This window comes from Alternaria viburni (assembly GCF_023758015.1).
Source record: "Alternaria viburni strain BMP 2772 chromosome Unknown scaffold_11, whole genome shotgun sequence".
In the NCBI taxonomy this organism is placed as follows: Eukaryota; Fungi; Ascomycota; class Dothideomycetes; order Pleosporales; family Pleosporaceae; genus Alternaria; species Alternaria viburni.
The window spans coordinates 50,295-76,405 of NW_026055780.1; the positions used below are offsets into that span (position 1 = coordinate 50,295).

Below are 26,111 nucleotides of genomic sequence, written 5' to 3' on the forward strand. Positions count from 1 at the left end.
ATGATCGAAACATGTGGTCAACGGGCCGTCTAAACCTGCTTTTCGACTATCCCTTTCCCTTGGTTTTTGAAATCACGATTGACCCGGACATGTGGTGGTAAGTGCCGCTGGATGCGAAGCGAGAGTGCAACTGCAACAATAGCGGTAGCGGACCTTGGTCACATAGTAGTAGCCCCATGATTAAAACTGCCAATGCAAAGCCGGATTGGATGCCTCCAGCAGATTAGAAAATTCCCAAACTGCAAAGAAAGAATCAGGGTCCGCTCGCACGGGTCTAGTGGACGCTACGATGCGTTGGCTTGCAACTCTAGTAACTATGGAGTGATGTGGGGAATATTCTGCATTTCTCATTGCCGTGGTTGATTACATTAGGAAAATGCAGGGAATCACGTTAGCGGTGGTAACAGCGACTCAGTACACGTCTGTACACACGTCCGCTGGTTTCGGCGGCTAGCAGCTGATCGCGTGTTTCAGAGAGGCGAATGTGGCCGGCGCGCGCTGGCATGCTGGGTAAAAGGATACGGGGTGGGCAAGTGGAGGGGCGTGATTTTTTAATGGGGGCGAAAGAATGGGGAAGGGAGGACATGAGTCGGGTAGGTCGGCATGCTCGGGTTGTACCTCTGGATATGGCGGAGAGAAGGAGGAGGCGGTGGCAGTGTTTGTTGGGTGAGATTTGTGAGATTGTAGATCGAGGCATTGTTGGCATGCATCACGGAGGCGAAAAAGGCATATGATAAATGGGATAGAGTTGAATTGTCATTGCTAGCTACATGAAGAAACAAAAGAAGACCCGTCATCTGCCCAGCTCGACACCAACAGGTGGAGCGCTTACTGTGAAGCTATGGACAGGCGAGATGCATGCATGCGGTACGTTTGTATACTCCGAGGATGAAAAACGCATAGTTGGGTATTTGAGAAAAAAGCGATCGGGTTGCCACGCTCCAGCACTTGGAGTGTGTGGTTGAAGAAGAAGAATGTTGCGAGTCCGTGTTTGCTAGAACGAGCCGTTCCATCCGTTCTCCGTCTATTGTTTGTGTACGATTCGTGTGCTGGGTTTTTTGTTTGTTTGTAATGGTGATGAGGATGATGATGAACGCCGTTGATGCTCCGTGCCATAGGTGATATAACTCCAAAATTACTTGACAAATAGAAAGGCGTAGAGCGACTAGTTGTTTCGGTGCCGTGTCCTAGTGCCAGTGCTTGAGTGGTGGTGTGTTTGCTTTTGCTGGTGGCGGGATAGTCAATGGCCACCAACGGAGGTTGCACGGCCAGGAGAGTACTCTCCCCTTCGACGAGCTTCCTCGCGGATGTACTTCTCAACGTGCTGATCGGCTTCGGCACGGCTCACACCAGCGGTAAGGTAACCGCCGGCGTCTTCTTCGAGTTCCAAGGGAGTGACTACCCCAGGACTGGCGAGTGGCTCCAGACGTGGGCTGGTTGGCTTCGGTCCAAAGCCCCTGTGTTGACGGCTGGTGTTGGCAAGGAGTTGTTGTTGGTAGAGGTACATCTGTCTCTGAACCTCGTACTGCCTGTTGGATGATCGAGGCGAAGCGGGCGAGTTGGGGCTGTCAGGACCAGCAGTAGGCGTGTTTGCATGACTTGAGCCTTGGGACGAAGCGTAGTTTGCTGGGTGGAAGCGGGGCAGAGAAGGGAGCCTCAGGTGTGCAGCGGGGCCGGTGTTGCTGGACTGTCGTGGGTTCATGGCTGGTCGACGTCGAGCCTGGGAAGGAATATCGAGAGGCTGTGATCTGGGCGAGAGAGGCGAGCTGATGGCAGGCATGCTGCGGTCGGCAGTTCGAGAAGACATGTTCTGGTGAGAGGTGTCGGATCTGAAGATGACTCGCGAAAGGGAAGGCGACGTTGGCGGAGATCGCATATGACGTGTGGCGAGTATATCTCGCGTTCACCTGGAGGAAGGAAGGGTGCGGCTCCGGTGAGTTGTTATATCAGCTTCTCCTGAATGACAGCGAGGAGAGGGATAATCGAAAGATGGAGTACCGTGCTTGCAGGCAGCAAAGCACAGAGCAGCGGCGGTGTCTAATATATCTAGCAGCGGGAGGGTCCAGCAGAGGCTTGGGACTTGGTGGCAGGGCTCGGGGATGGTAGCCGATCTTAATGGAAAGGTACAGCGTTGATCTTCCGCTTGAAGGCGCACCGTCGTGCGGTAATCGTTCCTGAGAGGGTAACGAGCTTGATGCACGGCTCAAGTGGACCCCGTTTCAATGTGGTGGAAGCACAGGCGCCTGCTACTGGCAGCACACCAAGCCGGTGTCTATCAGTTGCAACAGGTGGCTGCGGGCCGGTTATGGCGGAGTACAGATGGCGCGTGTGTTTTCCCGAAACCTGGGTCCACAATCAAAGTAAGATGGAGTGCAGTGCGTCGGCTAGTCTGAGGGCGGCGCAGAGGAGGGAGGGTTGAAAGCTAATCTAACAGTGAATAGGATAACTGGTACACAGCGGCCTTTACATAGCTAGTACCGACCGAGGACAAGGCCGCTACAGCGAGGCGCGCCATGATAGCAGGCGCTATAATCTCGTCATTTCACCTCGCAGGCCTTGGTTTCGCGGTTTGGGCGGGGCGCTGAATTCCTGCCTCGCTAGCCATGCGAATCGTCCAACACGCCTAAGCAGCTTGTGCAGCTTGTCCGTTATGACGCAGTGCAGCATGCCCGGCTCATGATTAAGACCGAACACGTGCCCGCCTTAGAATGCCCGGCGCTAAACGCGTGGTGCGAAGACAGCATTGCAAACTGCCCTCCATTGCCCTGCAGCGCCGTGGAGGGTGTGATAGGGTACCGTTGCATCTGCAGCAGAGCCCTGCGCCAGGTTGCAGCAACGTCTTTTTTCTTTCACGTCCGCGCGCGTGCTCTCCAAAGTACGGTCTGATGAGACCAAACGGTAGCGCCTTCAAGACATGACACCACCACACTGCGGCCGCAACGCCAAGCGCATTCCACCTGTGCAGCACAACTGCGACATTCTTCGCAAAAGGGTATGCACATATTGGCTGGATGTAACGGCGTGAACCGATCATGATCCATCATGCGCCTTTTTCTCTGTCTATCCCGAAGTTCACCCTAACATCGCCGAAGAATATGTGTGCGATATTATTTGGAGGGAGAGCCGCTCGCACGGTACAAACAACGCTGCACAATCCCATATTACCCAACATGCGGAAATACCGCCTGAAAGGACTGCCGCCGAAGCCGCTCCTACACACAATTCTTCCATCGTCTACTGAGCGCTGACCGATGACGCCAGCGCACGAACTTTAATGTATGTGATGTTCTTCTAGAGAGGGTCCGGCTTTGCTCGCCGCGATGCGATGCCGTCACGTAGTTTGGCTTGGGCACCAGAGGACAGAGCTTAGCGCGGCTATCAGAGCAGTTGTTTGGGCATCCCGTCAATGCGTCAACTTGCGATGGAGAAGTTGTACTGTTGTACAGCTTGGTAGATCTCCCGCGTGCGGCTCAGGTAGATGAAGCAATGCAGCCGCCGGAGGAGCTCGGCCACATTGAGTCGGCGCACGCATTAGCATGGGAATAGGCAAAAGCAATGGAGATTGAGGCTGCTTGTGGAACACCGAGGTAAATCGCGGCAAACAAGACCGCTTTGAGAAGGTGTCACAGGTACTAAATCACCAGCGACATGTCTCGGGTCACTCATACTATTCGCGGTACGCAGGTCGTGTCGTGAGATATTTGGATTTGTTGGTTGATGTATGTCGCTGCATGCTTTCCTTAGTATCATCTTGCGCCCAGCTTCTCCAGTGCCTTCGCGCCTTGTTCCTCCCACTCTGCCTTTGATATCCACATGTTCTCTTTGTCGGCCATGATGTGCGCGAGCACAGCTCCACCGAGGAACACCATGTGCCTTCGCCGTGGGGGGTCTTCGATGCGGACCTTGAATTTCTGTGTCTGTGTTAGCAGAGTTTAGCCGGCATAGTAGGTGTGTACCCACGTTGAGTCGCTCCGGGTTTCCGCCCAAGACCTTGGTGAGCCACAGCTGCTTGAGCTCCTTCTCCAGCCGACTTGGCAGACCTGGGTACATGCTGCTACCGCCACTGAGCACAATGGCCTGGTATAAACTGCTCCTGACATCGACGTCGGCCGCTTGGATCGTGTTGAACAGGAACTCGGCGATACCGGGCTGCTCGACGTCCACGAGATGCGGCTGGAACAGACATTCGGGAGCCTCGAAGCGCTCGCTGCCAACCCGGATGACACGACCATCAGGTAGAGTGTAAGATTCCACCAGCACGGTTGTGTCTTCGCTAAGGCGCTGGTCCAACTCAAGGTCGTATGAGACGTAGCAGAGCTTCTCCTTGATTTGACGGACAGTCTCGAAGTCGGCGGTTCGGTTGAGAGCGTATCCTCTCCGCAGGAGGAGAGCGATGAGGTTGCGTGTCACGTCGCGTCCGGCGACATCGAGACGGCGTGTGAGATGGTTGAGGACTGTGCTTTCGTATACGGGAACAATATGCGTGACACCATCTCCCGAGTCGACGACTACACCAGATGACAATCCCTGCGCGTATAGAGCTAAGACAGCCTGGATCGCCACGTATACACCTCCAAATCCATAGCGCTCGAACATGACTTCGCACATGGTCTCGCGGTTCTTGAGCGGGTTCATCGGCGGTTCGGTGAGGAGGATCTTGCGGCCTGTGGTGTCGAGCTTCATCTTGTCGTGGAAGGTGTAGTCCCAGACGTGCTGCATGTCATCCCAGCGCTTGACGATACCATTCTCCATCTACAGACAGACAGCGTTAGCTCGGAGGCAGCTTGAGATCTCGACGATGCACATACAGGGTACGTGATCTGAAGCATTGAGCGCGCTGCCGCTGCTTCGTCACCGCACATTATGTCTTTGAGCTGGATGTCACCGCCATCTCGCTCTTCGGTTCGCAGGATGGGTCGGCCGACTATCGAGGGAAACTGGTGGTCGGGGAAGTTCTGGAGAGGAACCTGTTAGCTTTTGCCATGACCTGTCTTCCGTGTTGTATAGAACATACCTGTCCGGCGTAACCCGCCTTGAGGAAACCGGTACCGCCATCGAGGACTAATTGGAAGGTAAGTAGAGCTTCACATATAGCTGAGGCCGCTGCGCATACCAATGGGAGCTTCAGCCATCCTGTGCAAAGCTCGAAAGGGTTGTTGGGGCTGAAGGAGTGGATGTTGGAAGCTGGCCGTAGCTCGGGGCTGCCTGCCTTGAGGTTGACGACGTTGGCGGGGCGCATGGTTGGCCAGGGGTCCGTGAGCACTCAAACGGGCAATGCGAGGCTCACAACAACTTGAAAACCGTCACTTCATGTCTTGAAGATCCTGAGATAACCGTAACATGATACTAACAAGAAAAGAAATTGATGCACAACGTGTATGATGTGCTAGATATCTCATGGCGTTCAAGTCTGGTGTACAGAAGAGATGTCTTCCTCAATAGCCCATACATGCGATAATTGAGATTACTGCGCTCAGAGACCATTCATAATCTAGGAACCCGTACACGTCTCTACAACCACTATCTAGAACCAGCCTTGGAAGATGCTCAGGTGTGGTCACCCACCTCATGCTAGTCGCATGGTCACCCACCTGGGAACTTGGGGAAGTCGCGACTTGCGCATCGCTTAATGCATGGTCCGAGCGCCTCCTGCCCACTTCAATATCGTCGTTCTGCAACACCGAACTTTCTCTCCAGCCAGTTCAACTAACAGCAGGTCAAGATGCCTTTCGTAAGTACGCCCTGAATTGCGCCCGCAATGCACCCCTCCATTCCATTGCCATACGGCAACCCCGCTTCGACGAAAGTCGAGTGGAGTCTTTGCGAGATGCTTCGAATGCGGGTTTGAAGCGCCAATCGCTGACTCTGTCAAAAGTCCAAGCTCCAGAAGAACGATGCCTACTTCTCGCGGTACCAAGTCAAGTACAAGCGCCGCAGGCAGGGAAAGAGTACGTATCCAGTGAACTGTTCAAGCCGCGACTTCTCTGACAATCTGCAGCCGACTACTACGCCCGTAAGCGGTTGATCACCCAGGCCAAGAACAAGTACAATGCGCCCAAGTACCGCCTCGTCGTCCGTTTCACCAACAAGGACATCATCTGCCAAGTTGTCCACTCCGAGATTGGCGGTGACAAGGTCTTCATGGCTGCTTAGTACGTCCCGGCGACTCCGCTTCTGTAGACACTCGACTAACAACAATCCAGTGCCCACGAGCTCAAGGCTTACGGCATCACCCACGGTCTTACCAACTGGTCCGCCGCCTACGCCACCGGTCTTCTCCTTGCCCGCCGTGTCCTCAAGAAGCTCGAGCTTGACGAGGACTTCGTTGGTGTAGAGGAGGCTGACGGTGAGTTCACCCTCACCGAGGCCGCCGAGGTTGACGGCGAGGAGCGCCGCCCGTTCAAGGTCTTCTTGGATGTCGGTCTCACCCGCACCTCCACCGGTGCCCGTGTCTTCGGTGCCATGAAGGGCTGCTCCGACGGTGGTGTCTTCGTCCCCCACTCTGAGAACCGCTTCCCCGGATACGACATGGAAGGCAAGGAGCTCGACGCCGAGACCCTCCGCAAGTACATCTTCGGTGGTCACGTCGCTGAGTACATGGAGACTCTCGCCGACGACGACGAGGAGCGCTACAAGTCTCAGTTCAGCGGCTACATCGATGACGACATCGAGGCTGACGGTCTTGAGGAGCTGTACCAGGACGCACACAAGCAGATCCGTGAGGACCCCTGGAAGAAGGAGGAGGGCGAGGCCCCCAAGAAGTCCAAGGACGAGTGGAAGGCCGAGTCGCAGAAGTACAGGAGCAAGAAGCTCACCAAGGCCGAGAAGGAGGAGCGTGTCAAGGCCAAGATCGCCGAGATCACCGCTTAGGCTGTTCCTTTCTCTTGTTCCTACTTTGTTCTATCATGACAAAAGCACGGCTCTGGCGTCTGGGGATGACATGGAAAGGATGCCTGCCTTTGCAGGATACATCTACTGTACTTAGCCTCACGACCTCAATGAGATGACGAGACGGCAAGCCGCGATTGGCTACCACAACAAGATACCCCCCAAACAATGTGCCCCTCCTGTTCAGCTTGTGTGAAGTGTTCTGAAATAGCAACATGTGACACGCGCGTGTGGTCGGTAGTGGCCGACACCACATGGCGTGCTGTCGCGGGTTTGACCATGTGGAAAGACAAGCACGGGTTGCTGTTTTTGTGTGGCCATGACGGTCAGGTGTTTCAGCGGCACTGAGGGGACAGTCGGTAGTCAACGCTTTACTCCTCCGCGGAGGCATCAGCCAGCAGCAGAGTGAGGCATGTGGATATGTTGCGATTAGGTTCGTTTCAAGGAAGATGGCAGACAGATATATAGGTCATCCTCGCAGTCGATCATGATGTTCGGCAGGATTGAGTACGCGATAGAGCTTGGTGTGGAGAGGAGAAGGAGACCCGAAGCGCAATCAGCCGACACCTTTCGTCATCGGCCGGCTCCCACAGCTTGCAGTGCACGTTCGCCATAACATCGCATCGGCCGAACATCGCACAGAGCAGCTCCCAGAAATCACGCAGCCGTCAGCCTCGAGCGCAGCGAGTCGTTGAAGTCGCACGGAACACATTATCTGAGAGAGTTTGCAGCATTTCCAATCGGCGGATTCTCGTGGAAGCAGAAACCCCGCTGACTTCCGTCCGCCTCACCGAGGCCGCCTGCAACCCTGACGCATGGCGAGAGGCCTATATACGCAATGACAGCCGTACAAACGCCCGGCGATACCGCGTCCGCCATGGAAGACATTCACGGTGTTGATGTATCATGGCTGCATCACTCGACTAGAGGTACGTGAGGCCCGCTTACCCTGCTGGGTGGAGACGTCTCGGCTTTGCGGCGCAACCCTGAGCTTGAGAGGCTACTAACATGTTGCGCCTGAGCAGACCATCACCATCGCCAGCAGGCGCCCTCGTCGCCCGGCCTGACCAGAGATGCGCCGCCCAAGACATCGTCGCATGGTGGCCTTCCCGCCAGACCCCGCCACGACGAGCAGCAAAATAATGAGCCGACACCGGCGCCTACGAGACCCGCATCGCCGCCGCGACCGCCCCCAGCTGCTGCCGCTGGCCCAACTCCTCCACAAAAGATACCGAAGCGTCCAGCGCTGCTTGGCCGCGGCAGTACCGACAAGAATGGCAGCGGCACGACGCCACCCGACGCGAAGAACAGCTCGCGACGCAACTCGTGGATGAACAGCATCAGCTCCAAGTTCTCGTCGCAAAACTCGCCCGCCGCAACAACACACACCCAAGCCCAGGGCTCGCCCGCTGCTGCTAATGGCACAGCGAACGCGTCACCCTCGGCCAACGGCGCCCTGAATGGCATACAGGCAGCATCGGGAGGCACTAATGGCGCGCCCGAGCCCTACATACCGCAGCAGCCTAAGAGCTCGTTCGTGGGGAACGTGTTGCGACGCCTGTCATCCGGAACCCAGGTCGGCACCGCTGGCAAGGTCTACCCGAATGGCGGCATGTGCCCGCGCAAGATCATGAACGTCGACCCCAACCGAGAGCGATGTCTAGTCCCGGAGCTGGATCAGAACAAGTTGCGCAAGGTGGCATTCTGTGTCGACGTTGAGATTGCTGGTGGACCCAAGTACAAGGACGACGTCGAGACGGACGACAAGACCAAGCGCAAGGAAAAGAAGCTGAAAGAGCGCGGCGAGGGTGAGGCACTCAAAAACCCGGATGCCGTGGCGGAGGAAAAGGACAAAGACGGTGTGGTCTCCATCGCCCAAGAAGTCGTCGGCAACGATTCCGAGTCGAACCCAGAGGGAACAGTCGTGCACGAGGACAAGCAGGAGCCGAGCCGGAAGAAGGAGAAGAAGAAGCGATCCGAGGCTGAGCGCAAAGAGCGGAAAGAGAAGAAACGCAAGAAGGCCGAGGAGAATGGCACAATCCCCATGGAGCTTACTAGAGACGACGACAGCGCCAGCGCCGAAGGAGTACCTGCTGCGACTGGAGCGCCGACCCCTCGCGCTCAAGACCGCCCGACGATCGACCCGCTGCGTATTTACCGAAGATGTTGCCAGCTCCGCGAATCCCCCATTCTCAAACGCATCAGCGACCAGCTTGCGGCACCACGCGCGTGCTCCGTTGTTCAGCCAGGAGTTGTCACCTGTCTGGACCTGACAGGGTCGAGGTTGCAGCTGGCCGACGTCTTGACGCTGTCGGACTGGCTCGCCATCGTACCAGTGAAGAAACTGTTCTTGGAGGACGCGGATCTGAATGACGAGAAGATACGGGTCATACTCGCTGGTCTCCTGGCTGCCAAGGTTCCTGAGCCGCCGAAGCGACGTGATCTATCCAACGACGGAACACAGGACGGGCTGTGCCAGCAAGGCTCATGCGCAGTCAAGAAGCTGGTTCTCAAGAACAACCCAAAGATCACAGCTGAAGGCTGGAAACACATCGCTCTGTTCCTATACATGTGCAAGTCCATCATGGCGGTCGACGTGTCGATGATACCGTTTCCCAAGTCTCGCCCGCAGGTGGCTTCTCCGCCTACGAACAGCACACAGGCGCCGTCACCCACCAAGGACGCTAAATCGGCAGATGTAGCCGAAATATTCTCCAAGGCCATTTCGGAACGACTGGGCGGTTCAGAACTTCAAGAGCTAGCCATGGCTGAATGCAACCTCACTTCGTCAAGTATCCGGAAAATCATCGACGGCTGCGTCATCAGCGGTATTACGCGTCTTAGTCTGGCGACGAATGACATCGACGCCGAAGGCCTGGAACACGTCCTACACTACTTGCGCTCTGGTGTTTGTCAGGGTATTGATATTGGAGGGAACGACCTGAGATCATTGATGGACAAGATTTGCGAAAGTATCAAGGCCTGCCCGAACAGCCCACTCTGGGCGCTGTGCCTACAGGATACTAATCTCACTCCGGACGCTCTCAAGACACTTATTCCGACTCTCATCAATCTACCTTCCTTCAGATTTCTGGATCTCTCGCACAACAGAGGCCTGTTCATGGGCCAAACATCCCTGTCTCTCCTTAGAAAGTATATGCCTCAGTTCAAAGAGCTGAAACGCATACATCTCATGAATGTCGATATGAAGCCGGAAGATGCGATCGCTATCGCGGAGATTCTGCCGGACTGTCCACACATCGCACACATCAACATTCTCGAGAACCCTGAGATAACACGCGTCGCCAGTTCGACCGACGAGGAGACACAAGAAGAAGCTGCTGCGCTGTATGCATCACTCACTCTAGCGGCCAAGCTGTCCAAATCGCTCATTTGTGTCGATGTCGATATCCCAGCTCCAGAACAAGGCGAAGTCATCAAAGCTCTCGCCAAACAAGTCGTCGCATACTGCTTGCGCAACATTGAATCCATCAATGAAGTGCCAGAGCTTCGAGCAGCACCTAAGCAAGTTGAGGTTCCAGACATCCTGCTGCATTTTGTCGGTACGGAAGACAATTACAAGGATACTGACGACGTGTCAAATGCTGCAGATAACGACTACATTGTGGGAGGCACAGGAATTGCGAAGGCGCTTAGCTATTGTCTTTCACACAAAGAAAACGATCTCCGAAGGGTGTCTGTCCCAGCAAGTGGTACCTCTACCCCTAGAAGCAGGAACAGGGTACCAGTGCTTGAACAGCCGAGCAAGGCCAGAGCCATGTCCAAGGATCTTCTCGAGACTGCGCGAAACACACGGTCAAGAATTCAGCCTGCACTTATCAGAGAGGCGAAGAGTGACAATGACCTGAACTACCGTAAGCTTCACCACCTTTCCATTGTGTTGATATGCTAACATCCCGATAGGCCGTTTACTTTTCCTGGATACCACACTCCAAGGCATGATCCAACGCTTCGAAGACGAATACCCAGAGACGCGTCTCCAACCATCCGACGCTGCTTCCACTACGAGTTCCAAACTCAGCAGCTCACCGCCTACCTCCTTTGTACCAACACTCGAGAACAGCGTCTCAACAGACTTCACCGCCGATCAATCCGACGAAGACGAACCCTCCACCCTACGCTCACGCCACAACTCCGACGTCTCCCTCGCATCCCGCCACATGTCGCTCGAAGAAGGACGACTCCACCGCTTCGGCCACCGTGTCCGCACCGGTCTTTTCAACCCATCCCGCCCCACCACCCCCGACGTCTCCGAGAACCACGTCTCATTCATCTCGGGTACAGCGGATGACCAAGGTCTTCCCGAACACCTTCGTACCCTGCGCGCATACTTCCAGAACTACAGCGGCGACGAGATGAGGCATATGATTGAGGGCAAAGGCTGGGAGCAGGCTTTCAACAGCGTCGTTGAGAACGCTGAGGAGCTGAGGAATCTGGAGAAGGAAGACCCCGAGCAGTTTAAATTGTTCAAGGAGAGTCAGATTGCGGCGCTGAAGAATCGTAATCCGGACATCTTTGCGCCGGGGGAGAAGGGAAGGGTGAGTACTGAGGCGGATGGTGGGGATGACTTTGCTATTGAGGATTGAGGATCCTGATTATGAGGTCGGCATTGGGGAGCGGCGAAACGGCTGGGAGTATTAGGCGTGGAACTATTGTAATATCCGAGTTCGCTGGCTTGAGCTGAGGTATAGTGGTTGAGGCGTTGAAGCGCGCTCGCCAGCAGCTCAAGTGTTCATTCTTTGTATATTTGTAACATAGAGCCGTGATGGCTAGCACACCGTCTTGTATGGTGTTTTCATTCGAATTCTCATTATACATCACGATCACTCTAATTTCGTTTCAGACGTATACGATTGGAGATTTCTGATCACAGCTTCTCGTCCGTTATGTGTGGATAGATGCATCTTCCTCGCCCTCTATGTAAGTGTCCCGTGACGTAGTGTTGGGTATAAAAACGTCTTTCTGTCTTTCACATGCTTTCTTTCTTCATCACACACTTTCAACAATATTATCAAAATATGCGGATCGCACTGTTATGGCTCTGCCGGCTGTCCTGCTCTCTCGGAATTTCTTTCAAAAGCACTGGAGACTATACCAAGGTTTCTTCCTTGCCTTCTTCTGCTTTCTACCACAACCAAAATCAATTCCAGACTTCGACGTGATTACTAAAAAACAAAGCCCTCCTGAACCCTCATGGTCTTTGCTCCTTCTGAAAGAAGTTTATCATTCCCTCATGGGAAAGACTTCGGCTTTGCGGGTTTTCCAAGAGACGGAGATGTCAAAAATGAATCTACGAGTATGCTATGAGAGGTTCTCGGGTCTGCAAAAAATCACGCACGACTGCTGCATGTGTGGCTGCTCTACCCGACTAAAATCGCTATGGAACAATACGATGAGAAGAGCTTTGGACCCGATCAAGCTACCAGCGAGCTAGCTTGACGGGTATAAAAGCTGTCGTACGGCTATTCTCTTCTTACTTCCTTCATCATCCTCCAGTCTATTGTAGGCACCAAAAACAAAAATACTCTGGTCGATGTCTGAGACGAGTCTGCGTTCTTTCTACACTCTCCAGAAAATCCTGACATGCAAACTGATGGACTCGGCTCTTGTGTGCGGATACAACGTACAGGCGTGCTCTTCTTATCTTAAACTCTAAAATTGAAAAACAAAAGGGTTACGCTATATGAGCGACCTTCGGCTGCTGTTCCTTAAAACACATTTGGTCAGAGACATGTCATGCTGGGTGGTGCTTTGCGACATCAAACCAGGTTCCGAAATCTACATGGTCTGCACCAAAACTTGTCGAGCAGTGTCTCATGCCGTCCAAAAAGCCTACAATATTCTTACATGGCTTGCTCGTATTTCCCTGGTCTTCTCCTCGGGTATATAAACCCTCGATTTGGTTCTCTTCTTCTTCCTCGTCACCCTACAAAAACAGAAACATTTACCGAAAAAAACAACCCGACCAAGACACGATGTCTGCGCGAGACTCTTTCCTCGTGACATGAGTTCCAAAACCGACCACCGGTGTACGCATGACCTGTCCGTGCTGTTGGAGTCGGCGAAGATCGATTGCCAATATGGATATGGTCAGAGAAGCTGAAAGAATCGAATTGAAGGCAATATGGAGATTCTACGGCGGACGATCAAAAGACCCATCTTCACTGCGCATAGAGTGTGGAGTGCTTTGGTGGTTTGACTTGCCCGTACACTTAAAACACCACTTCGGAATACTGATGGAGAGGACTTCTTAACGTTTCTATTGCGCACTTGCTCCCAAAACTTTCCTAGAAGATATCCATGTTGTGGGAGTCGTTTTCCCAAAATCGACACAAGATGGAGTCATGGGGTTGAGACCTTTTCCTACACTCTAAAAGATCCATCTGTCGCCTTCATGTCGCTCCGCCTCAGACTCTGCCCACTCGCCATGTTGTTGTTAGCGCGGGCTGCATATAAAAGAGTCTTGCTGCCGCAAGTGCACTAATCTCTTCCTTCCACGCCATCTTGAGCGAAAAGCTAGAGCACTACCAAAAAAGCTGCCTTCTCGCCTCATGTTGTTCGGTGCTCCGGTTCTCTTACCTGACCAGCATCCAAAATCAAGGATGCAAGAGCATATGGTTCGCCTTTGCCAGTCTGAACATTCTTTGACATGTTGGACAAGAAAAACTTGATACCGAATTATTCATGTTGAGGCCCAAGTGATCGGTCTTAAAGCGGTGATTGAATCGTTCATGATTTGAAGTGGACTGCGATTAAACCATGGAGAAGTTTTTGGGCATTCTGCAAAATCACACCACTGGAAGAGAGATTGAGAAGCCGCTGCCTCCAAAAACATCGAGTATGTAGATATGGACTGCGTCGACCAAAACATCGCCGACTTCTTTCCATGTTGCGACTTCGAAATCGGCAAAAACACTGATATAAACCCTTTTGAAGCACTGCGCAGGTGGTGTATGCATCTGAGTCGATGGGTTCCAGCTCTGTTCCATGGATCTGAAGGGTACTTCTACTTGAAGCATAGTCTGGCAAAGTTGGAGAGGCTCACTATTTAAGCTTCTTTCTTTGCGCAGGCCTCGATCCAACTTCAAAACCATCTTCTTTCTTTCAAGATACTAAAAAGTGTTTCTTAGCGCCCTATGGAGCTTGCTCCGTGCTGGCACCGTTCATGTACTGGAGTGGTGTTTTCTCCGCGCCGAAAGATCTCAGGCGACGTATGAAGTAGAAAGAAGACACTCCCATGTTTGTTACGAGTGATGTTTTGTAGCACTTGGATTAGGCTTAGACGCGTGTAGGGACCTCCTTCCGCTTTTACTGCTCTCCTTCTCAACACAACGAGCAACGTCCATGACATCGTATGCCTATTGCCCACCCTTCGTGCGTCTTTAGCTCTGGTCAGGACATGAACTTAGTCCAGGCTGGTTGTTAAGATGGAATCTTGGTATGCCGCATGATTGCAATAGCTTTGATAGGATTTCGTCGTGGCTGGTTGAAGTGGGGATGTCGAAGCGCCGATGATGTGTTGACAAATTCGCTGGACCGACTTCCAAGGCTTGTTGGACGTAGATCAGAGCTACTGACGAGATTAACAGACAGATGAGAAATTCAAACAGACGGTTCGTTAACGGGTCTACGCCTAGGTATAGTAGCACCAGGTACAGTCGTATTTCGTATTTCGCAAAACTCTTAGCATGGAGTAGTAGTTTGGTGGTGCTCAGGGTCTGACGAAAACACGAAATACGAAACACGAAGAACGCATCTGGCGCTGGTAGTGAACGCGACTACACCTACCTTCACTGGCCTTCGGCGATTTATGCCGCGCCCATATAACGGAGTACGTCGTTCTGGCGTCCTAGTAGACGGCCACTAACGGGTTCTCAAATGTTTAGCGACGGAACGGAGTCTGGGTCCTTCAACGACTTCCGGTCGATTACGCCACCGATTGTTTTCCCTTCGTCCCAGGACGAATCAGCCACAGGCGGACTGTTCTCCAGGATCTATCCGCATGTTCCAACGCCACACTACGTTAGTAGGTGCCTTTGGCGAGTCTCTACCACGTGAAACTTCAGGCACATACTGATCTGGACAGGGTTGACGTGCGTCCTGGAAGAAGACCCCGGCTGGTGTCAGGCCGAGATGTGAGCCACCGTAGCGCGCCTCGGGGGTCCGATGGTGTACCTGATAATTGCTTTTTGGGTAGATTTTGAGCCTCAAACAACTTTCAGGGGTCAGTAACTAGCAAACTGCATGATGATATTGTTAGGCTGTTGGGGAAAACAGCATGCTGCCAGGCTTTTCTATTGATGCCGAGTGACATGTGAATGACGAGCGTTCAGGGTAGGAGCGGTTTGACGGAGGCAGCAGCAGCATCAATACTGCCATTATCAAGGGATTTCTGACACGCCCCATCACCCAACTTGTCTGTTGTTTCCATTGCGCACCTTTAGGATAGGTTGGAGGGTGGGAATGTAGACATTCACTCGACGGTGACGCTAATGCCGACTGCCCAAGCCAGTCTCCAGCCACATAAACCTGTCGTCATCTGTTGCCCCGTTGAAAAAGTTAAGAGACAACACCTACAATGTTCCATCTCTAGACTAATACAAGAGTCGCACCGTAGGGACCTTCGCATTCGTCAAAAGTTTAAAGTTGTCCAGAGTACGCTCTAGACGTTCTCCAGCACGTGGCAGCGGATGTAGTTCCGATCGACGCTATATTGGCGAGATGCCGATTCCCGTCAACAGGCACCATCATGATGGTGCATGTTTAAACTTCCCGCCCACAAATACCATCAAGATCGTGCATGGCTAAACTATGTCGGTGCCATGAACTCGGGAGCATCTCCGCAGATGTTGTTTGAGATCCTTTAACTATGCCTCGCGGGCCAGCATCTGTATCTTGAGCAGCATCCAGTCCACTCTCGTAGTCGCAAACAACACTCATTTGCTACGAGAGCGCCTCTAGTAGACGCCATGCTGAACGATCTTTACCGACCCGGTGTCGTGAGCGAGCCTTGGGGGCCACTCATCTCACCCGATTACACAGAAGACGAGTTCACCAATCTCGATGTCCTTGTCGCTTCCATTCCATGGGCCCTCACGTTGGCAAACGTCATACTCGCTTTGTGGCAGATCTACCATCAAACTAAATTGGCGAAAACTCCGATTCGAAGTCCTTATTTATGGATGGCCTGGTTGGAGCTGGGGGCCTGTTTTGCGTTGGGTCTTGTTGGCTACCTGCATGTGCTGAAACACATTCCAGCGAGTGAGTATTATCCATGCCCTCGAAAACACTGAGCTGATAAAGTGCAGGCTTTGCTTTCTACTTTGGAATCTGTAAGTTGCATTTACCGAATTGATCCTTCCACTACTGTACTAATTCTGCATAGTGGCCTGCTGGAGCTTCCAGGTCATGCTTCTTTTCCAGATTATCGTCAATCGCATCAGAGTTATTGATGTTAACCGCAAGCACGGCGACAACATTTTTATCGCAGTAACTGTCTATATCACGGTAGTGATCATCAGCGGCTTCATTATTTGGATCCCAGCCCGGATGCAAATTAGCCACTATTGGGAGTTCATCTCAGCGGCTTGGGATCGCACTGAGAAGTGTCTGTTCCTCATTATCGATTTGGCGCTCAACTGGTACTTCTTGAGAATGGTGAAGAACAATTTGATCCGCAACGGTCTCACAAAGTGTAAGCCAATCCATGCTCATGCTACACTACAAGGTCATCGCTGACATTTACACTTACATTTAGACAACAAAATCGTTCAATTCAACCAGCGCATCATCGTTCTGTCAATCCTAATGGATGTCATGCTTATCGCCGCTACCGCTATTCCCAAAGCCTTCGTGTGAGTCATTCTTCACTTATTTATCTAGCTCCATTCTAACGATTCGCCATCTTAGCTACGTCCAATTCCACTCGCTGTGCTACCTCGTCAAGCTCAACATCGAAATGGCCATGGCCAACCTGATCAGACGCATCGCCATCTCGAACTTCAACCGCACTGGTGCAGTACACGAGTTCAAGGACCCATCCACCCATGCATCGGAACCTTATAGCAATACTTTCGCCTCCACCCGGGGCAGCGTCCAGCTCGGCAACATCGGCAAGAGCGCCAATGCCTATGACTGCAACATCAAGGCCACAACACAATACACTGTGACTTCAGAGCCCAGTTTATCCCCAAAGGACAGTCGCCGGCCTTCACATGTCGAGGTGGAGATCTCGAAGGGGCACACGGACAACTATGGCGCGATGAACCGACCGGTGATTGTCATTGAAGAACCGGAAACGAAGAGCTTGGACGGCGCGACAGAGGTCGCAGAGAGTTACCATACTGACGATGAGGCTGTGCTCGTGAACAAGAGGGGCCATTGGTGATTCAGATCCTGTTGATCTCTTCGCAACACCTGCTCCAATGAGGATTGCAATACAACTCAACCTTGGAAACATTCGCATCGCGGCGAACGACCATACAGAAATACCTTCAATCGACTGGCTCTCCATGAAAACGTCCCTCGTACCAGTTGTGGCAGCTTTGAGCCTACTTTAGGGTTGCAGTATGAAGTATTTGTCCATAACTTCGATGAAATCAGTGGGTTGTGCCACCCCGAGGATGCTGGGATATGGTGTGCAGCGGACACAGGAGGAGCCATTTTGGTCATTTGGTGAGGATGGCAGTGGTAAGACCATCGTGTTCTATAGTCTGACTAGAATGTCGTCTTATCTAATTGTAATGATAACGAGCGGTATCGCCAACGCGTGATCATGCCCAAGTCTCATACTTTGACGAACAATATCCTACAGGTCCATGGCTCCATCGAGGACTGACATCATCGTTGTCAAACCGAACGATCGGAGATAATATTGAGTGCTTCTTGCCATACGCCGTATCGTTGAAAGTGACCATGTATCCATCACGGCGCAGAAGGTCCGAATGGCTTGACCAAGCCTCCCCAAGGATGTAGAGAAGATCTTCCACGTGCAGGTCTGGTGTCATGGGTTTGAAACCATACTTGTCCTGGATTCTCTTCACTGTATCCGGCGAATACAATCCAAATGCCTCTCCCAGTTGTATCACATCCACTGACGTTAGGACTGAGGTGGCGTGATACGATCCGCCCTTAGTTGCGCGATCACGTAGAGCAAGGAGAACGTTGACGACACCGACCGCGCCAGCTAGCATGTCGGCAACGGGAAGAGCAGGGAGCACACTGACACCGTCCTCGAATCCATAAGCTTTGCCACAGACATAAGAGCATCCAGAAGCGGCATCGGCAATCTGCTGGAATCCCGGGCGTTCTGCGTAGTAGCCGTCCGGTCCATAGGTATTGAGATCAATGTAGACGATTCCTTTGTTACGTTGCCTCGACATCTCAACCAAGTCCTGTAGCCCGAAGCCCTTCCGCTCGAGAGAGCGTAGCCTGAACGCTTGGATCATGACATCCGCATCCGCCATAAGGTCAGTCAAGGCTTGCCTGTCGTCCTCTTTCTGAAGGTCCAACGCATATGTACGTTTACCGGCGGTAAGCGTGATACTCAAAGGCTAGTGAATGTCAGATCGATGTAATTATAGAGCGTAGAGCGCCTCGTACCTGCAGATCGGGGAGGTCGGGGCTTTGAACTTTGATGACGTCCGCGCCCAGGGCTGCAAGAGCCGCTCCCATTGCTGGACCAGCGATCACGCGGGCTAGTTCAACAATCTTGATGCCGGCCAACGGGCGAGCATCACCAGTCTGTGGAAAGGGTACGGGTGGCAATGCCGAAGTGCCCTTGACCTGCGCGTAGTCGATCAAAGGATGCGTAGCCAGTCGCTTGCCCATCGACGTTTCTGCCCAGTGTCGTGGTGTGAAGCAAGTCTGCCCGCAAAATCCGTTCTCCATGTTTTTGATGTCAAGTTCGGCAGCTGAATATTTGGAGATGGTGGATTTGATCAGCTCATACGCTTCTTCTCTGTTGCCAACAGGGGCTTCTCCGTCGATATCGTAGGCCTTGAAAAATGCTGGGGCGTTGAGGTTACTCATTACCTGATACCAGACGCGAGGATCCCGAGTTGGGTAGATGGCCCACGAGCGAATGTACATGTGATTCTTGCTGACGCAGCCCTTGTCAACATCCAGACTGGCTTTTGTAAGGGTGCCATCGGTCTTGACATCACCGAGTCCTTTACCGTCGATGTCGACGAGGGCTACGGTGGCAGGGTACAGACCACACTTGTCAGTGTCGATGTGAATTTTACCCGTTTGGATGCCCTTAAGTGCGCTGATCTCTTTGGCAACAACGCCGATCATGGCATGTAGAACGGCGGACTACGCAAAGAGAGTGAGCACATGGTGATTTTTGAAATTTAGGGAGGAATGAGCACGCACAAAGACCTGCGATTTCAAGGGTCCTGGGATGATGGGTAGTTCCCCCCCAGAGAATTCGACATCATTCAGGGCAGCCTCCTCGGTCGTGAAGCCAGGTGTGATACCAGCCAGGTGTTTCAGTAGTCTACTCGCATCGGCAGGCACACCAATGAAGTCGCGATCAACGAATGTTCCAGGGCCAAAGGCGTCCTTTGTCGTTTGATGTACAGCCATGACGAGGGTACAATCGTGCTTGGAGAACGTTGATACTAGCTAAGCGGTGAAGGAAACGAAGAGAATGCTTCTCTGAAAAGTAGAAGGATGTGCAGGAAGGAACTCTGTAGACATTGGTGACATTTATAATGTATGGATGAACTCCTTTTTGGAAACAACCATTGTGTAACGATACCTGGGAGTCCGCAGCCAATCGTATTGGGAAGGGTAACATTCCATTGGCGGCTGTGGCTTACGCCCGTAGACGGTAGTAGCATCTTCGAACGCCGAAGTCTTGATGCCAGGTGCAGCGTCTAGGCTGCGCCTGCAGAACAGAATGTCGGCACGTTGGGTGAGGCCCGGGGGAGCCGATCGAACCACGTGAAGAGCTTTGGCCTCGGTTGGGCCTCTTTCCCGGCTCAACGTCCCATTGGCTGACGGCCAATCTTGCCTCGGCACCGCCAATTGGCTCTCATCCATGGATTGGTTGGGACGGTGTTCAATCTGTTCTACTATCAAGTGATGATGATGTTTGGAGACCAAACCTTGCATGATGCAACGTGCAATGTCGTAGACTCTCTAACAGAACTCGGCCGACCTTTCGGGCGAGCCATGGGAAGATCCGATGCGACACTGGTTGCAGCTCATTCGCAGGCAATACTCCTCAGTAGGTCTTTCGAGCGGATATACTATGTTGACGTTGTTGAACTTCGTGCGAAAAAGAAAGGCCTGTACTAACGCTGGTCGCAGCTTCCCGGCCCTCACCGTGTAGGCACACCATCTGAATGTACACCTCCATGTAACAGCCCGGCCGATGCGTACCAAAGTCGATTCAGTTCCTGCGATCGCATTAAAGGGACGACGGCCCCCATAAAGTAACCATCCAATCTTTCCTCACAGACCTTTGCAACCATCCTTCGCAGTCTTGGAACTCTGGTATCTTTCGAATATGTCCATTCGTACTGTCGGTATTGTTGGCACTGGCGTGATTGGAGCATCGTGGACCGGTCTCTTTCTCGCTCATGGCCTGCGTGTGATTGTTGCAGACCCGGCACCTGGCGCAGAGGAGAAACTGGCGTCCTATCTGGAGAGTATCTGGCCTGCGCTAGAGACCATGGGTCTTGATGAAAAGTAATTGCAACACTAGACTCATCCGGTGTGCCACAAGCTGATTCGAACTCTCCATCCAGCGCTTCGCTTTCGAACTACCAGTTTGTAGGCGCGACTTTAGGCAGACACTACAAAGACGTGGACTTTTTGCAAGAGGTGAGTGCATATAATCAGCTGCTCTCCAAGTTCACCAGCTAATAGGATGGCACAGAATGCGCCCGAAAGGCCAGATCTTAAAACTAAACTTCTTGCCGAGATCGACGCGGCTGTTCGACCAGATGTTGTCATCGCCTCTTCATCTTCAGGCATTCCAAGCTCGAAATTCATCAGCCAATGTCAGCACCCTGAACGAGTACTCATTGGCCACCCATTCAACCCACCTCATCTCATGCCACTTGTGGAAGTTGTCCCACATTCAAACACAAGTGCGTTAGCTGTCTCAAATGCGATGGTCTTTTACGAGTCCGTGGGACGGCGTCCTGTTCACATCAAGGAGGAAGTACCCGGCTTTGTCGCCAACCGTCTTCAAGCTGCCCTTTGTAATGAGGCATACAGCCTAGTGGCTCGTGGTATAGTCACCGCCCAGGACCTTGGTGAGTCTCTCGTTTTCCCCATGTCTTCCTTGGTTTGCTGACCACAGGTGGCCAGACGCTTGCGTTACTACTAGTCTGGGGCCTCGGTGGGCCATGGTTGGGCCATTCCTGGCGAATGCAATGGGAGGAGGCGGTGGCAGTGAAGGGTTTAAGCACCTTCTTGAGCATCTAGGACCTGCAAGCCGAGTCTGGGTTGAGGATATGCAGGAACACAAGTTCGACTGGTCACAGGATAGCATTGATGCCTTAGGTTCAAGCGTTTCCGGCGAGCTTCAAGGTAAAGACGTCCAAGAGCTCGAGCAAAAGCGGGATGACGACCTCGTCAAGTTCTTCAAGGTCAAGGGCGTGAGGCGTACAAGCTTCCATGGTATTGCGCTTTAATTCCATCGATCCCGTAGCACGAGTACCATTTCTGCCCACATCACAATTGCGCATGCAGCAGCGACCGTGCCGCCTACCTCGCCCGTCCGGTGGCGAAACTGCAGGGATACCCCACATACTAGCGTCTTGAAGTGCCGGACGAACTGCTTTCTTTTACTACTTGGCACGGCCTTTCCAAAAGGCAATACATCTACCAACGTTGACTCATACGTACAAATCTACCCAAGCCACTCCTTATCTCTGTTCCCCCGACCGCTATGGAAAACATTTCAGATTTCCTCGACCACCTTTGCGAGGCGGAAGAGCATCGAGTACAGCTTCTGGTACGTTGGGGCTATACGATTTACAGAACATATTATGGCCTTGGCTCTAATGAGCAGTGGAAGAGGCTGCTCAAGGACATCACCGATGGTGTGGAACGAGGTCTCCCCGAGATGGAGGGGGCAAATAAGATGCCTGACACTGTCGCAAAAGCAAGGGATCAGTTTCGACTTGATGCACGCTCACTTCCCACCACCTTGAACGACTTATCGATGGAAGACGTCTGTCAAGTCTATCGGGAAGGAAGTGGGGGTCAGCCGATGAGAGGGCTACAGTGTAACAACTGGCAGAACGCCATCTTCCTGTTGGCGGATGCTCAGGTGCTACAAGATCCTGATCTCAGCCTGGTCAAAGTTTTGGACGCGGACTACGACCCTGTTCGTGCTGTGCCCACAAATCCACGGTATGGTCCACAGCGAAATTTTGAATGGTTGACTATCCCAACCACAGCCGTTTTGGACTTCTACAATTATGTGGACATGCCCTTCACGTTTGACGAGCTTGAAGATCTGGCTGGGAAAGAGAGACATTGGGATCCATACGAACAGAAGTGATAGACTACATCTGTATGACGGAGACGGATAGAAAAGAGAAAATGAAGTTATAGTCACTATGAGAGGGCAGTTGCAACGCTCACCAAGCGCAGGCATCCCCAGGACCAAAGTGTATTTGAGTGAAGTGTATTAATGCAAGTCTACCAACCATTTCCACCACGACTACCACATTTGCCGATTTCCATGCCTTGGTAGTCGCAATCAACGTCCATGTTACCACCTACTTCCATCTCTTCGCTCATAGCGATTTGAACAAGTAGCATATCCCGATTAAAACTATACCATGTCCAAGTAACACACGACGAAACGTCCTACGATCCTCTCTCTGGTAGTCCCTCTGTTGTCTCTGCTCTTTCTTCTGCCGTCCCATCTCCCGCCGTCCCCGCCGCTGCGTCTTCTCGCGGACGCCTTCAACATCACGCACCAGACTCCGTACAACCCGTTTCGCCTCGCGCTCAGATACCTCATGTTTTGCAGCAAGTTGCTTGATGAGGAGTTCCTTTATCAAATCCTCCCTTTCGCAGCGGGCGGCTTCGAGGTTCTTGGTGCGGACATTGTAGTTTTTCTCGCTGTCGGCGCCGGAGTAGTCTGTTGGCGCGGTGGCTGCGCGTGTGAGATAGTATTTTTCTATCGCCTTGACTAATTTGTCGTCTGGCAGGAATGGTCCTCCGGTAAGTGGCGCTTTGAGGTAGACCCGTTCGTGTGTTGTAAAGGGGCAGGTGGCGCAGTGAAGTGCGGGATTGTGGGTGGTTCTTTCTGCAATGGGTTTTGAGACGGGCGTTGTAGAATGCACCGCTCGTACTTGCCGCGAAAGTGGGCGTGAGGCGTTGAAGATGCGTGTGCGCATCATGGGTCGAAGAAACGACATTATGATGAGACTGGGTTGTTTTGATAGTTAAGACGACCTCGGGAGATGATTATGGGTATATGAGCTGTTTGAATTATTTTTCTGTATGCCATGTAGGCAGCAAGATAATGTTTCTCCGGTCGTGACAGTCATCTGGTTCTCTGCGGTTTTCCGTTACAGTACCACGGTTCCAGGGAAGACACTCCCACCGACCTTGATACATCGGGAGGGACCGGCTTGGATGCTACCAAGCCAGCCCTCCGGACGGGTTATGGTAGTAATCGCGTATGGAAAGAGGTGCTCGCAGAGAATGATTGCATACCTAGGTATACCACCTACATGCGCGGGCTGGGGCGCCGGGTTGGCGGACGCGCTTGTAGATGATGCGCTCAGAGACAAGCTTGATAAGCAGGTATATGCTCAAAAGACATAGTGCGACACGCAGTAAAGGAACAAGAACAAGTTGTAGCCAAAGGGAGGCAGGCAAACTCGCCAAACCAACCACTTCTCCATTCGTCACACCCACCACTATCTAGTATCTACTACTACCACCGAACTCATCTACATGCTTTCTAAGGATATCATAGCTCTCGCAATATACGCTCACCAACAAACCAACGCAAGCGAATGACTTGAAAAAAAATGCTGTGCGAAAGATGCATGCTTATGTGACTGACGTCTACCCAAAACGACCATCATATACACAACCCAAAAAGGAAACCACCGGGACCCGCCCAAGCAGCAATGACGATGCGTGAGTGGATGACCAGTGGAAAGAGAATAGACAAACGTTCCCCTGTCATGTCATATACACATCCACCTCTCTCGCAGGCAGGCAAGGGGATGACAAAGCCTACAAGAAAGGCAGAACCACACCCTTCCTCATCGGACTGCCCCTGCCATCCACCGTACTGCCCTCAGCACTGTATCCAGAATCGCGATCAACGTCGTCATTATCAAAGTCGATGTCGAAATCCGGTTCTTTTTCCTCCTCAGCCTCCTCGCCATCCTCATCACCGTCCCACGCTTTCTGTGTCGCGCCGCGCGAGTTCCAGCGTAGCGTGCGGCTGATGCTATCGAACCACTCTGTGGGCTGGGAGAGAACGGTGGGGAAAGGGTACTGGGAAGCGGCGATGGTGACGTGGTCGCCCTGGCGGAGCTCGACGCGGCCCTTGCCGTCGAAGGCGCAGTAGGCGGTTGCGCGCGACTTGAGGGGCACGGCGATGCGGAGGAGCATGCTGTCGTTGAGGAGCATGGGGCGGAAGGAGAGGGTGTGCGGGCAGATGGGGGTGAGGAGGATGGCGGGGATGTCTGGGTGCACGAGCGAGCCGCCTGCGGAGAGGGAGTAGGCGGTTGAGCCTGTGGGCGTGGAGAAGATGACACCGTCGGCTTGGACTACTGTCAGCAGGTTGTTGTCGCCGTAGAGCTCGAGGTTCGAGACGTAGGGCGATGGGCCGCGGTCGATGACGAGCTCGTTGAGGACCTCGAATTGCTCGGCTTCAATGTGCGATGGTGAGCCTTGGGCCGCGGCGTTCTTCTGGTACCGGTACACAGTGCATGTGAAGCGCATGCGCAGGTTCACGCGCATACCCGTTTCGCACATGATCTTGTCGAGCGCGGGCCTGTACTGTGCGAACTCGAAGTTGGTGAGGAATCCGAGACTGCCCAGCGAGAAGGAGAGAATCGGTGGCACGATGCGCTGGAAGAGCCATGAGGTGAAGAGGACGGTGCCGTCTCCACCGAGAGTAAGGACAAGGTCGAAGATCTCAGGGGTTTCCCAGCATAGATCTGGTGTCCACCAGCGGAGCATGTTCTCATAGCGCTTGTCCTTGGCCAACAGCGAGGCTGCGTCGAAGCGCTTCGACTTGCGCAGCTTGTGGTCTACGTAGACATTCACTCCCACGTCTGAGCCGTAGCGCGAGGTCGTCATGAGCCATTCTGCCAATTCGCGCGTGAGGTATACGAGGTTGTTGTCGCGCGCCTTGGTGACAATCATGACATTGCGCACCGTCATCTTGATGGGTCGGCGCTGCAACTGCTTGGAGACCTCGCGAACGCTGTTCGCAGTCTGCATGAGTCGCGAATGCGATATCGTGTCGTCCTCGGCATCGCTCATCTCTTCCATGACCTTTCCAAGGTTCACGGCCTTGTCAAACTTCTTGTGGAAGAAGCATGGTGATGCGAGCGCAGCCATCTTGCTGGCGGAAAGGTCGGCTGAGTGCAGTTCCAGCTCGTTGAGCGCCTTTGCGAGTTGCGAGTGCGTGATGCTCTTTGAGCGCGCACTCTTCCCTGCGCTCTCCATTATGGCGGTGTCCATGGACTGTGACGTCGACGATGGTGGTGGCCGAGACTGCAACGCCTTAAGAATGGTCTGGCGGGGGATCGCAGAGTCGATGGAGCAGGCGTTCTTGCGGTGCTTCCGGATGCGATGCTCGCCAAAAGAGGGCACGCGCGGGAGGACGGAGAGGTTCTCGATGGACGAGGACTTGGTGATAACGGTGGGGTCGTCGTTGCGGGAGGATTCGTCCGAGGTCAGACTGGCTGGATCTTGTGTTGCAGCGGGCGTACCGCCAATTTCTTGCGTTACTACCGATGCATTATACGGCGCGTCCTGGGGGCAGTGGACGCTGGTCTGCGGAGGCTGTGGAGACTCTGGGCGGGTGGGATTATTAAATGAGGCATCGGCATCGACGGGGTTAAGGTCGGAGAAACTTGAGTTGGGCGCCTGTGGGGACAGGAGCGGATGAACCTTGGCCGGACTAAACGGCTCCCCATTCTGGTATGTTGCCGATAACATCGTCGCTTGATTCTGTCTTAGTGATCGAGCTT

The 26,111-nt window shown here is 53.1% G+C and overlaps 10 protein-coding genes across 10 annotated transcripts; 5 read left to right on the top strand and 5 right to left on the bottom strand.

Moving 5' to 3' along the window:
* Positions 1-1,240: 1,240 nt before the first annotated feature.
* J4E79_005659 (uncharacterized protein) lies at positions 1,241-1,807 on the bottom strand (the record flags this gene model as incomplete). Its single annotated transcript, XM_049354537.1, has 1 exon — positions 1,241-1,807. The coding sequence occupies one exon, from the start codon at positions 1,805-1,807 to the stop codon at positions 1,241-1,243; it is 567 nt and encodes a 188-aa protein (XP_049210660.1).
* Positions 1,808-3,746: 1,939 nt separating this feature from the next.
* On the bottom strand, positions 3,747-5,132 carry ARP2_2 (Arp2/3 complex subunit, actin nucleation center; the record flags this gene model as incomplete). Its single annotated transcript, XM_049354538.1, has 5 exons — positions 3,747-3,911; positions 3,961-4,752; positions 4,809-4,955; positions 5,015-5,061; positions 5,114-5,132. The coding sequence occupies 5 exons, from the start codon at positions 5,130-5,132 to the stop codon at positions 3,747-3,749; spliced, it is 1,170 nt and encodes a 389-aa protein (XP_049210661.1).
* A 590-nt stretch (positions 5,133-5,722) lies between these two features.
* Positions 5,723-6,870, top strand: RPL5 (60S ribosomal protein L5; the record flags this gene model as incomplete). Its single annotated transcript, XM_049354539.1, has 4 exons — positions 5,723-5,731; positions 5,876-5,948; positions 5,999-6,152; positions 6,204-6,870. The coding sequence occupies 4 exons, from the start codon at positions 5,723-5,725 to the stop codon at positions 6,868-6,870; spliced, it is 903 nt and encodes a 300-aa protein (XP_049210662.1).
* An 895-nt stretch (positions 6,871-7,765) lies between these two features.
* Positions 7,766-11,495, top strand: J4E79_005662 (uncharacterized protein; the record flags this gene model as incomplete). The annotated part of the gene is made up of 3 exons (XM_049354540.1): positions 7,766-7,817; positions 7,914-10,763; positions 10,813-11,495. 3 exons carry the CDS (start codon positions 7,766-7,768, stop codon positions 11,493-11,495), a joined length of 3,585 nt encoding a protein of 1,194 aa, XP_049210663.1.
* A 4,383-nt stretch (positions 11,496-15,878) lies between these two features.
* J4E79_005663 (uncharacterized protein) lies at positions 15,879-17,296 on the top strand (the record flags this gene model as incomplete). Its single annotated transcript, XM_049354541.1, has 4 exons — positions 15,879-16,170; positions 16,295-16,603; positions 16,667-16,763; positions 16,819-17,296. The coding sequence occupies 4 exons, from the start codon at positions 15,879-15,881 to the stop codon at positions 17,294-17,296; spliced, it is 1,176 nt and encodes a 391-aa protein (XP_049210664.1).
* A 385-nt stretch (positions 17,297-17,681) lies between these two features.
* On the bottom strand, positions 17,682-19,497 carry J4E79_005664 (uncharacterized protein; the record flags this gene model as incomplete). Its single annotated transcript, XM_049354542.1, has 3 exons — positions 17,682-18,461; positions 18,511-19,224; positions 19,285-19,497. The coding sequence occupies 3 exons, from the start codon at positions 19,495-19,497 to the stop codon at positions 17,682-17,684; spliced, it is 1,707 nt and encodes a 568-aa protein (XP_049210665.1).
* A 928-nt stretch (positions 19,498-20,425) lies between these two features.
* On the top strand, positions 20,426-21,560 carry J4E79_005665 (uncharacterized protein; the record flags this gene model as incomplete). The annotated part of the gene is made up of 4 exons (XM_049354543.1): positions 20,426-20,607; positions 20,667-20,742; positions 20,798-21,179; positions 21,235-21,560. 4 exons carry the CDS (start codon positions 20,426-20,428, stop codon positions 21,558-21,560), a joined length of 966 nt encoding a protein of 321 aa, XP_049210666.1.
* Positions 21,561-21,817: 257 nt separating this feature from the next.
* J4E79_005666 (uncharacterized protein) lies at positions 21,818-22,435 on the top strand (the record flags this gene model as incomplete). The annotated part of the gene is made up of 2 exons (XM_049354544.1): positions 21,818-21,883; positions 21,941-22,435. 2 exons carry the CDS (start codon positions 21,818-21,820, stop codon positions 22,433-22,435), a joined length of 561 nt encoding a protein of 186 aa, XP_049210667.1.
* Positions 22,436-22,575: 140 nt separating this feature from the next.
* Positions 22,576-23,285, bottom strand: J4E79_005667 (uncharacterized protein; the record flags this gene model as incomplete). The annotated part of the gene is made up of 2 exons (XM_049354545.1): positions 22,576-22,711; positions 22,744-23,285. The coding sequence occupies 2 exons, from the start codon at positions 23,283-23,285 to the stop codon at positions 22,576-22,578; spliced, it is 678 nt and encodes a 225-aa protein (XP_049210668.1).
* An 850-nt stretch (positions 23,286-24,135) lies between these two features.
* J4E79_005668 (uncharacterized protein) lies at positions 24,136-26,079 on the bottom strand (the record flags this gene model as incomplete). Its single annotated transcript, XM_049354546.1, has 1 exon — positions 24,136-26,079. One exon carries the CDS (start codon positions 26,077-26,079, stop codon positions 24,136-24,138), a length of 1,944 nt encoding a protein of 647 aa, XP_049210669.1.
* Positions 26,080-26,111: the final 32 nt, after the last annotated feature.